At 36.7% G+C, this 12,346-nt stretch overlaps 1 protein-coding gene and 1 non-coding gene across 2 annotated transcripts; both read left to right on the top strand.

Annotated features, from left to right (window-relative positions):
- The first annotated feature begins 1,185 nt into the window (after nucleotides 1-1,185).
- card19 (caspase recruitment domain family, member 19) lies at nucleotides 1,186-10,008 on the top strand. The gene is made up of 6 exons (XM_038279888.1): nucleotides 1,186-1,249; nucleotides 1,638-1,777; nucleotides 4,701-4,857; nucleotides 4,954-5,016; nucleotides 9,283-9,348; nucleotides 9,452-10,008. Exons 1-6 carry the CDS (start codon nucleotides 1,189-1,191, stop codon nucleotides 9,559-9,561), a joined length of 597 nt encoding a protein of 198 aa, XP_038135816.1. The 5' UTR covers nucleotides 1,186-1,188; the 3' UTR covers nucleotides 9,562-10,008.
- A 572-nt stretch (nucleotides 10,009-10,580) lies between these two features.
- Nucleotides 10,581-10,708, top strand: LOC119780086. The gene has a single exon (XR_005280332.1). It is a non-coding gene; the product is annotated as a U6atac minor spliceosomal RNA (small nuclear RNA).
- Nucleotides 10,709-12,346: the final 1,638 nt, after the last annotated feature.

The raw sequence follows: 12,346 nt of genomic DNA, 5'->3' as shown, positions 1-12,346 counted from the left end.
CATCAAATTATGTTAAAATGTAAACACTTTTAAGAAAAAAAAATATTCTTCGTCTTGGTCAATCGTAGCAATCCCAAAATCCATTGACAAAAAGGTTGGTATAAATTGATTAACAATATGTACACAAACTGCATAGTTGCTTGAGTAGAATATATTTATGATCAGATAAGTAATGATGTTATATGTTGATGCACAACATATCTACAAGTAATAACAATGCACTTCATTATCTGATTTAGGTGTACATATGCATCCTGCATATTCAATTCAAAAGCACTCTATGATTCGGGTTTCGATTGCACTGGTTCCTGTATCAGTGCCAGTAATCCAGTAATAGCTTGTTAGTTCCCCATTGTTTAATTTACTTGAACTGCAGAGAATAATTAATGATATTTAATTAATATTTGTACCTTAATTTTATTTAAGGTGCAAATATTTCACAAGGGTCCATTATGCTTTACTTAAATTCTCTTAAAAAAATCACCAGAATGTAGAAAATAATGTGTATTGTAAAAAAAAAAAAAAAAAAAAAATTTCCACATAACTACAGAACACTTATTCAGTCACATTTACTGTGCTATTAAAATTCCAAATTTTACCGCTTTGTTTCAGTTAAATCCTCTGAAAACCTCCAACCTATAGCTGCACCTGTCCTCATCTAACCCTGACAGGATGTCCTGTCCAAACTATTTCAAAATCTCACCCAAGGTTTGGTGAAAAGTTGGCAGCCCTGTGAATAAGCATTTTATAAACAAATGTTCAAATTAAATCTGAAGATTAAAGCAATTGAAGTAATGGTAAAAAAAAAAAAATACAAAGCAGGTTCATTATCTGACGTTAGGAGCAGACTCCCTAAAAAACTATGGAAGAGGGTTAGGGCTGGACTGAGTTAAAAAAAAAAAAGTTAACTGATTTTTTAATTTTATTTCAGTTTAATATGGAAAAAAAAATCAGAATTCTTACTTTAATCTCAGAATTCAGACTTTTTTCCCATATTAAAATGAAATAAAATGTGAAAATTATTAAACTTTTTTAATTTTTTCAGTGGCCTTAATCCTCTTCCGTAAAAAACAGATACCTGCATGCATCAAATGAAAACTTTGTTGTTTTTGACAAAGCAGTTTTCCCGCTGGTTCCGCTGAAATGGGTGTTCTCCTTTTTTGGATACTTTGACGTAATCCCAACGTGATGGCGTCAGAGGGTGTAGCCAAACAGAGGACAAGAGAGAGGACTCACCCTACAATGGAAGGTTTGCGTTTCTTTGCTTTATACACCGAAATAAAGTGAAATTTTACCATAAATCTCTCAGTCTTTTTTGTATAACCTTTCATATGAAGGCCTGTTACCGCAGCAGTAGTCCTGAAGCTGAAGCTTTGTCAAATACGGTGAAATGTTAAAGTGGACGTTTCTGAAAAGTTATCAAACTGTACAATAGACAGTAGATATGTCCCGATAAAGAACTTTTAATTACTAAAAGTTTAGTTCGACCGTTTTGCAGACGAAAATATACACTTTTATGAGCCTCTGATGCAAAACAAAAAAAGAAAAACACATCAGTTTATTCTGCTATCTGTCCGTGAAAGCTAACATGTCTGACATCTGAAGGATTTGTATATTTTTTTTCCTGTCCTGCTCAGAAAGTTTTCGCCAGCAGCTGTTAGAGGACACCGCCTTCCTCCGAGCAGAGCAGAGGCTGGACACAGAGCTGGTGGACAAACTCATCCTGCAGCTCAACAGGATCTATCCTCAGATCCTCTCAGACAAGGAGGCCACCAGAGTGAGTTATGTCCAAAGAACAATCCATGCAATTAGGGGATTATCCACACCATAATCTGAGTGTAGTTTTTTTTTTTTTTAAGAATTCTTTAACATTATTTGGTGGAACAAGCAGTTCCCCATAAACCAGAGGGTGGCAGGACTGACTATTGACAGCTTCAGCATCAGACTCAAAAGGTCTTAAGGGTGGATTATGTTTCTGCAACCGCACACATCAAATGTCGCTTGCGTCTGGTCGCGAACCAGTTTTGCTGGCATGCTTCTGCAACGTCGGTCTTGAATTTCTAGGAATGCACAGCAGTTTCCCACCAATGCGCAAGAGGGAGCCTACTCGAGAACTCGCAAGAACTTCTGCAGATAGTCAAGAGAACGTCTTCGGCGGTGCCGGCGGGAGTGTTTATTTTCTAAAACAACATGTCTGAGGCATCGAACAAGTGCTTGTACTTCCAAACCTCCTCGGTCAACCTTTGGTCGTTGTTATCCATTGCTATTACTCCTCAGTTTTTAAAATGGCGCGCCCCGGCACCAAATCGAGAAGGACGACCACACAGACAGCCGGAAAGGCATACCAAGGACCAATCACAGCTTCTTTTTGTCTGCACACTTCCGCTTGATGTCTGCACGGGTTTACGACTGTCTGAGGCATAGCTAGGATTTTTTTGAGGTGCACAACGATGGTTGCAGAACCTCTGCGCGGGGGGCTTGGTCACGCACAGACTGATTTGACGATTGCAGAGGCTATGCTTCAGAAGCAGAAATTGGCCTTAATTATACAGAAGAAAAAACGAACATACCTTGAATAAAACATAAACAAAATAAGCACCTTGTTTGATGTCTTTATCAAGCAGAGAGAATGAAGAAGGTGAAAGCAGAACAAACACCTAAGGCTTCAGATACACGCTGTGCCTTATTTATAAATTTATGAAAGGCCGATTTTAAGGAAATTGTTACCTAATGTGCAGCTCATGCCAAGGAACCGTTCATTAAAATTTGGTAATGATCCAGATCATGTGTGAGTTTTAGCTATTGGTGTAAATCTAAATATGGGGCAAAATGTACAGCTTGGTGGAGGTCTGCGCTCTCAGAGTGCTTTTCTAGTGATAAATATTATACTAGGAGAATAGTGGTTAGTTTTCCACAGTCCCCCCATTGAAGCACATTCAAGTGACCAACTACAGCAGGGCGATCTTAACACATTTCAGCTAACATAGCAACCTTCAGGTTCCCAAATGATGTAATACACTATATTGCCAAAAGTATTTGCTCACCTGCCTTGACTCACATATGAGCTTAAGTGACATCCCGTTCCTAATCCATAGGGTTCAATATGACGTCGGTCCACCCTTTGCAGCTAGAACAGCTTCAACTCTTCTGGGAAGGCTGTCCACAAGGTTTAGGAGTGTGTTTATGGGAATTTTTGACCATTCTTCCAGAAGCGCATTTGTGAGGTCGCACACTGATGTTGGACGAGAAGGCCTGGCTCTCAGTCTCCGCTCTAATTCATCCCAAAGGTATTCTATCGGGTTGAGGTCAGGACTCTGTGCAGGCCAGTCAAGTTCATCCACACCAGACTCTGTCATCCATGTCTTTATGGACCTTGCTTTGTGCACTGGTGCACAGTCATGTTGGAAGAGGAAGGGGCCAGCTCCAAACTGTTCCCACAAAGTTGGGAGCATGGAATTGTCCAAAATGTCTTGGTATGCTGAAGCATTCAGAGTTCCTTTCACTGGAACTAAGGGGCCAAGCCCAGCTCCTGAAAAACAACCCCACACCATAATCCCCCCTCCACCAAACTTTACACTTGGCACAATGCAGTCAGACAAGTACCGTTCTCCTGGCAACCGCCAAACCCAGACCCGTCCATCAGATTGCCAGATGGAGAAGCGCGATTCGTCACTCCAGAGAACGCGTCTCCACTGCTCTAGAGTCCAGTGGCGGCGTGCTTTACACCACCGCATCCGACGCTTTGCATTGCACTTGGTGATGTATGGCTTGGATGCAGCTGCTCGACCATGGAAACCCATTCCATGAAGCTCTCTGCGCACTGTTCTTGAGCTAATCTGAAGGCCACATGAAGTTTGGAGGTCTGTAGTGATTGACTCTGCAGAAAGTTGTCGACCTCTTCGCACTATGCGCGTCAGCATCCGCTGACCCCGCTCCGTCAGTTTACGTGGCCTACCACTTCGTGGCTGAGTTGCTGTCGTTCCCAAACACTTCCATTTTCTTATAATACAGCTGACAGTTGACTGTGGAATATTTAGGAGCGAGGAAATTTCACGACTGGATTTGTTGCACAGGTGGCATCCTATCACAGTTCCACGCTGGAATTCACTGAGCTCCTGAGAGCGACCCATTCTTTCACAAATGTTTGTAAAAACAGTCTGCATGCCTAGGTGCTTGAATTTATACACCTGTGGCCATGGAAGTGATTGGAACACCTGATTCCAATAATTTGGATGGGTGAGAAAATACTTTTGGCAATATAGTGTATGTCAAATATCAAAGTAAGCTATAAATTGCTACTGCAAAAATAAGGGGGTGGCCTTAAAAAAGGAACAAAATAGCAGTTAGTCAGCCTTTAAAAGACTTACCCAGATATTTTGATCTGCATGTTATTGTTTCTGTTTTGAAGAGGGGTTGCATATAACTCAGAGGAAGTGGAAATCAATGACTAATTAAAACTCTGTTCCAGACTTTAAAATAAAAATGTAAATCACATAAAATGCTTCAGTTTTATCCATTTTATTGGAGTTGTTAAATATTCTTATGGTCCAAAGGTATTTTGTTTATGCATTGACAGTTGACTCTTTTATTTCAAGGCTTTCTTAACATTTGTTAGTTTGTTTTGACATGTTCAGATGCATGAGACTTGATTATTACTAGAAAATGATCCCTATACAATTTAGTTTTTACACATTTGTCAGTTCAGAAATTTGGATGTACCAACAAGTGTCCGCCTGGGAGAGCTCCTGACGCATCTACAGGGGAAGGGCGATGAAGCATGCAGAGAGTTCTACAGAGCGCTCCACCTGCATGTGGAGGAGGTTTTCCACAGCTTACCCACGCGGTTATGCCTCAGAGGTTAGATAAACTATTTCCTATTCTTACAAGTTTCTTTTAGATATTTCTAAAAGCAGTTGTTTTCTCTTTAATATTTTGATCCAATCCAAATCCCAGATTCCTTGAATCCGATGACAAGTTCACAGATCCACCTACAGAGGAACGTACTGAACGACGGAGGTAATGTGACACTTATGCAGGTCGTCTCTCTGCGTCGCAGAGCATTGTTGTTAGAAGACACAGTGATCCGCTTACAAGAATCGTGTGCAGCTTGCTTTCATTACCTTCTTCTTCTTCTTATGGGATTTTATGGCGGTTGGCAGACTTGTGAATTGTGCATTACCGCCACCAACTGATATGGAGTAAAGCAAGATAACAGGAAACGATTCACCCCCCCCCCAAAAAAAAAAAAAAAAAAAAAAAAAAAAAAAAAAAAAAAAAAAAAAAAAAAAAACCTGTGTAACTTAAACCAACATAATACTAAATCACATTTGCCCATATAATTTTAATTTACTCTAGGTCATCTTAACTCTGCCAGTTTCTGATGGTCCCATCGGTCCTCCCATCATACTTCCAACCATCTCCCAGTTCAAATCTTTAATGTCCAGATATTTTTCTGCAGCCTTCACTATTATTTTGATTTTTTCCGTTTTTTTTGTTGTCTGTGCAGTACAATTAATTACTTCTACCATGAAAAGAACAAAATTTGTCTTTTTAACAATAAGTGAGTCTTCATTAATTTTTGGAGATTTCTCTAGAGGTTTGGAATTTGCTGTGTGTTGAACTGTAGGTTTGGGTTTTTCTGACTGAGATGGGATCCTTTTTGCAGCTTCAGCGTAGGTTATTCCGAGCTCAAATTTCATTTTTTTAATTTCCTCAGACCTTTTGCTTGCTTCACAGCCGCGATAGGCAGCAGTATGTTCTCCACCACAATTACAGCATTTTATTTTAGCTTCTTTTCCACATTTTCCGTACTCATGTTCTCCTGCACACCTTCCACACCTCTGTTTCCCTTTACAAACTGCTGCAACGTGACCGAATTTTTGGCATTTGAAACATCTCAATGGTGGAGGATTGTAGATTTTGACATTATAGCTTATGTAACCGATGAATACTTTGCTTGGTAATTGCTCTTCTTCGAATTTAATTAGCACAGATAAACTGTCAGATCTTTCTCCGTTTCTTGTTGTTTTTAACCGTTTTACTTCTTTTACTTTTGCACCGCTTATGTTTTCCAGAATCTCTTTTTCAGAAATTTTTAGAGGAACTCCTCCAATGACTCCCCTGCTGATCTTTTTGTTCTCCATTAGGCTGCACTGAACTCTTATCCCGTCAATTTTGTTGATACGTATTGCTTTGCCTTGCTGGGCGCTGTCTCTGCAGTTAATTAGCAGGTCTCCACTGTACAGAATTCTGGCACCTTTGACTTCTCCGACAAGTTTATTGATGGTTTTTGTTAAGTGAACCGGATTCCAATTTGTAAAAGAGTCTGCCTGATTAACGACTTTGAATATGACTTTGAATTCATTTTGTTGTGCTGTGGAATGTATGGAATGATCATCACTGGATTGTTCTGAACTAGATTCCCCTTGAACTGATCTCTGTTTTTTCCGCTTTTTCTCATTTTTTGATGTTGCTATTTTCCAACCTTCATTGTCACTATTTCCCTCTTCCATCCCACAAGAATCGCTTCCTGTTTCCTCACTACTCACGGCCCAAGACATTTCTCCATAAGCAGCTTCAAAACACGCGCCATGCACCAAACGACCATCCACCGAGCCTCAAACACTTCTTGTGTCAACGTGGCTTCTGATCGCTTTCATTACCTCTTGTTGCACGAGCATTTTATGTGAGGTGCTGGATTTTTTCAGCCTTTTCTACGGTGGCTGAGAAGTGCAAAACACATTTACAATTCAAAAACACATTAACAAATAAAAAACAAAATAACATTTGAAGAAACAAAATTATATTTTATGAAACAAATGTATTTTTGAAAAAAAAGTTTACATTTTTAAAAACACATTTACATTTTAGCAAACAAATTTACATTAACAAATAAACAAAATAACATTTGAAGAAACAAAATTATATTTTATGAAACAAATGTATTTTTGAAAAAAAAAGTTTAAATTTTTAAAAACACATTTACAATTCAAAAACACATTAACAAATAAAAAACAAAATAACATTTGAAGAAACAAAATTATATTTTATGAAACAAATGTATTTTTGAAAAAAAAAGTTTAAATTTTTAAAAACAAATTTACATTTTAGGAAACAAATTCACATTTTAAATAAGTTAGATTTTAGGGAGAGAAAGTTTCATTTTAGAGAAAAAAAAATACATTATAGGGAAACAAATTTACATCTAAAAAAAAAAAATTGACCGTTCGGAAACACTTGTACAAGTGCAAAGACAAAACTGCAAGTGGCAAAACACATTTACATAGCCAAAAACAAATTAACAAAAGACGGCTACACGGAAAGGGAATGTCCCAGTGGCCGGATGTGACGTCACGATTTCCCTGACTTGTAGTACAAACAGCTCAAGCTGTAGTCCTCCTGCTTCACGTGAAAAGTCAGCGGCGATTTTAGATGGAAAGAATTGCACTGAAGCTGTTTTTCTTAAGTTTACGCTAACCGAACAATGTTTTCAGCCAATTTTCACCATTTTGTTCTTCGTGCGGACGGTCTCTGGAACTTTTACGGGACACGGTACAAGGTGGCAGGACCAAGCAGCAGGGCCGAGCTCAATTCGTGGCAGTGGCTGCGGCAGAGCCTGCCATCGGAGTGGCCGTTGTTGCCCGCTGCCGGCAGAGCCTGCCATCGGAGAGGCCGATGGTGGCGGCTGCCCGGCAGAGCCTGCCATCGGAGAGGCCGATGGTGGCCGCTGCCGGCAGAGCTTGCCATCGGAGAGGCCGATGGTGGCTGCTGCCGGCCGAGGCCACTTATTCGCAGATAAAGTACTCCGTTCCATCAAGTAAATGTGACATTATAAAAGTTTTAATGCAGTTTATTAAGCAATAACATCACAATAAAAAGAAACCCATAAAGAATACATTTTAATACAGGTTATTAAGCGATAACATCACAATATATAGCCTATATATATATATATAAAACAATCTAGTTAGAAGTACTATAAATAAGGCATTTGCCGAAAAACGGCAGGAAAAATACCCAAAAAATAATTAAATACCAAAGAAAAGTAATTAAAAAACTACATGACAAAATAATAGTGGCTCCGGCCAGTAATACGCCAGGCCCTGCTGCTTGGTCCTGCCACCTGGTCCGTGTCCCGTAAAAGTTCCAGAGACCGTCCGCACGAAGAACAAAATGGTGTAAATTGGCTGAAAACATTGTTCGGTTAGCGTAAACTTAAGAAAAACAGCTTCAGTGCAATTCTTTCCATCTAAAATCGCCGCTGACTTTTCACGTGAAGCAGGAGGACTACAGCTTGAGCTGTTTGTACTACAAGTCAGGGAAATCGTGACGTCACATCCGGCCACTGGGACATTCCCTTTCCGTGTAGCCGTCTTCTGTTAATTTGTTTTTGGCTATGTAAATGTGTTTTGCCACTTGCAGTTTTGTCTTTGCACTTGTACAAGAACGGTCAATTTTTTTTTAGATGTAAATTTGTTTCCCTATAATGTATTTTTTTTCTCTAAAATGAAACTTTCTCTCACCTAAAATCTAACTTATTTAAAATGTGAATTTGTTTCCTTAAATGTAAATGTGTTTTTAAAAATTTTAACTTTTTTTTCCAAAAATAAATTGTTTCATAAAATATAATTTTGTTTCTTCAAATGTTATTTTGTTTTTTATTTGTTAATGTGTTTTTGAATTGTAAATGTGTTCTTAAAAATTTAAACTTTTATTTTTCAAAAATACATTTGTTTCATAAAATATAATTTTGTTTCTTCAAATGTTATTTTGTTTATTTGTTAATGTAAATTTGTTTGCTAAAATGTAAATTTGTTTTTAAAAATTTTAACTTTTTTTTCAAAAATACATTTGTTTCACAAAATATAATTTTGTTTCTTCAAATGTTATTTTGTTTTTTATTTGTTAATGTGTTTTTGAATTGTAAATGTGTTTTGCACTTCTCAGCCACCGTACTTTTCTCTTTCATTAAATGTTACATAATAACTCATGAAGGGATCGAGCTTTTGACAGACGATGGTTTAAAGAAAAAAAAAATCTCCAGCTAAAAATAGATTGTTTGAAAACTTTTATATTTCTAAAATATTAAGTTTCGAGACTGGGGAAACTTGCATTTCATTATATATTTTAAAAGATTTATTTTATTACAATATAACCTTGTTTTGAGATTGTGATGTAAAGACATTTCAAATTAAGGCATTAGCAGTACCTTTAAACATGCAAAGAAGTGTATTATTTAGTGTGTGTAAAAACTAACCTTTATTCCTACCAACATATTTGCAGGTCCTCTTTTTTACCTAGGCTGTTTCAGCTTTGCTGTGGGAATGGCTTTTCTCTATTACTATGGAGGTATATTTTTTTCTTTTGTTACATTTCAAATTAAGCGTTTGATATGATTAGCTGTATAATATGTGATAACTCATAATTTGTGTTTTTTTTTTTTTGTCTGTAGAAGCTAGACTGTCGGGAGGAAGTCGGGCCCTGGGAATGGCGGCTCTTGGTTTGAAAAGAAAAGCAGAGGAGATTCTTGTTTGGTACGCTGACGAAGGTGTATTGATGTAAACGGTGTCTGCCATCTACCTGGTGCTTCAGAGCTACAGACACTACACTAAAAAATATAATTTTGTCTGATATTGTATGTGGTATAACTATGCAAAGCACATGATATTGCTTTTCTTGAGGGGAGACGCATTTGTTTCTTTGGTTACACTGTATATATTGTGAAATGTTTTAAGCCATGAATGCACTCACTACTCTAGAATGATATAGTGTACTTTTTTACACTTGCATTTCTAAATGTATGTAACAGGGTTGATAAATACTAAATTTAAATCTCCATGCCTCTCACAATAATTCTCAAAATATTTAAAGCAATTTTTATTGGCACTTAAGTGAAGGCATTTTATTTTTTTGGCAATACAATTATAAACTATACTAACACATTTTACTGGGAATTTGTATGACAAAATAATAATTATATAATGGTTTCAATAAAATCTGAATAACAAATGTGTGTTTTTCAGTTCAGCCCATCTGAATAAATAATTTTAAGATCATATTTTCTGCATATTTTTTTCACATCGAATAAGATTATTTTGTGCATGAAACTGCAGTCAATAGGTGAGCACAAACCTGTCGCTGTACCTAGACTGCCATCTTGTGGAGGAAAAACGAAACTACATTATTAAACTTGATATTTATATTTTCAGTCTGCGTTTCGTGTTGAGGAAGGCATAAATTAATGCGTAAAAATCTGATCAATCCATAATTACTCTGAAGTTGTTAACAAGATTAAAAAAAGTGTGTAAAGAGGAATAATATATAACGTGCTATTGCTTACCAATCATATCCCGCTATGCGACCGCACTGCATTATGGGTGTAGATTTTACAAGCGAAATTAAAAAGAAAAAAACAAATAAAACATCGAAATCTCTTGTTCGTATTATTGATTCTTTTAGGCCGTCGGTTTTAGGTAGTGTGATGTATTATGTGCCCGTTTGACTTAAAGTAAATAACACCATGACTGAAACTGAACTGTAAACATCGGCGATTATATAGGACCGTTCCCATAGCGTAAGTTGTGTTGTATGAAAGGAGAGAAGGTTAGCACTCCCCTTGACAAGGATGGAATTGGCCCTTGTGGCCAGCAACACATATACGGTTAAGGCATTGCCACCTACTTCGTGGCATCTCTAACCATGTTTTTTTATGCATTAAAATTGCTTCAGTTATATCTGTTTATTATAGCATAACTCTTTTTCCTGTTTTGAACTCGTAGCTAAAGAAAGGAAGCACAGGCTTGGATTTCCCTATAGTGGGTTTCCTCTGGGCAGAGCGGAAAAATTTGTTTCCTGTTAGCCTGCAGTTCTAATAGTCCAGTAGCAATGCAGTCATGTTTATAAAACCAAACCTTCCTGGATCAACTTAGCTTGATATAAAATATATTTTTTATAAATGAAATAATGTTAATCCTGTGCTATTTTTTTAGGGTTATAGCCTACTCTCTTTGCCAAAAGGTTTTTTAGGTTGCACAAATAACAGTTGCATTATATTTTAGAGCTTTTAAGCTGTTGTTAAGCATTTTTTGAAAAGCAAAACCATAGAAAACGACTTTTAGACCAAAGCCCAAGAGTGCCATAATTTTTGACATGTATTAAAATATTTTCCTGAAAAGCTTAATTGCAGCCATTACTTCTGTGTACCGGTAATTAGTATTTGTTAATAAAAGCAATTAGAGAAAGTCACCCTTTATATGTTTATTTATAAATATAGAATAATTGAATAGTCAAAGTGTACAGAAGTGTGTAGAAAAAAAAAAACTCTTTAAAACAAAACGAAAAATGTTTTTCTGTTTTCCACAATAAAATTTTTTGCGATTCTGGGTCTTACAACCCTCTACTGAAACTAAATATTGTAATAAATATGGTAACACTTAACTTCATAACTGTAACAACATTAAAAAAGAAAACAGTACAAATAAAAGAAAATAACATCTACTTTTGACATTGATTACTAAACTCCTCTTTGACATCATTTATGTACACCGAACAAACAGTCAAGGTCACAGGCCAATTCCACTTATTTGTGGGTCATACACTGAAAAAGTTGGGAAGCACTGACCTATCGTACATGGAAGACAGTCAAAATATTGCAGTTTGTATAGCAATAAAAAAAGTTTATCCAGGTGAAACTTTAAACACTTCTCTCCCACAGTAAAGCTATAGTAAAGTATGAAGGGGTGTACAAGCCATAAATCATACCACCAATCTTACATAGATGTTTTTTATCTCTCACACACATACTTTATCTCTCACATACATGTTTTATTTTTCACCTACATACATTTGATCTCTGTCATACATTCTCCTCTCACAAAGCTATATTCTTTCACATACATACATTTTACCTCGCACACATATTCTCATCTTACACGCATACATTCCACTTTCACATGCATAGATTTTGCTCTCGCATGGATACATTCTTCCCTCTGAGACACACATACAGTATTTAAAATTAAATAATCTATGTATTGTGTGACACAGGAAGTTCTTACTAAAACGCAAAGTAATTCTTAAATCACGAAATCCACCGCATCTTCCTTTGCGATATTTCAAAAGTTTATTTAAACAGCTGCATAATAAAACACTTTAAATTAATTCTATAAATAAAAAAACTATGAAACTGAATAAAAAGGCGGAGATAAAACAATATAATAAATAATATATTTATGTCTAATAATTTTTTACATACACTATATTGCCAAAAGTATTTGCTCACCTGCCTTGACTCACATATGAGCTTAAGTGACATCCCGTTCCTAATCCATAGGGTTCAATATGACGT

The sequence above is a fragment of the Cyprinodon tularosa genome, unplaced genomic scaffold, assembly GCF_016077235.1.
Source record: "Cyprinodon tularosa strain WSP-4 unplaced genomic scaffold, ASM1607723v1 ctg154, whole genome shotgun sequence".
In the NCBI taxonomy this organism is placed as follows: Eukaryota; Metazoa; Chordata; class Actinopteri; order Cyprinodontiformes; family Cyprinodontidae; genus Cyprinodon; species Cyprinodon tularosa.
This window is presented reverse-complemented; position numbering and strand designations above follow the sequence as displayed.

Coding starts and splice junctions, on each gene's coding strand:
- card19 (XM_038279888.1), top strand. CDS start 1,189: ATGGCGTCAGAGGGTGTAGCCAAACAGAGGACAAGAGAGAGGACTCAC. Junction 1,250..1,637: donor GACTCACCCTACAATGGAAG/GTTTGCGTTTCT, acceptor TGTCCTGCTCAG/AAAGTTTTCGCCAGCAGCTG. Junction 4,858..4,953: donor CACGCGGTTATGCCTCAGAG/GTTAGATAAACT, acceptor TCCAAATCCCAG/ATTCCTTGAATCCGATGACA.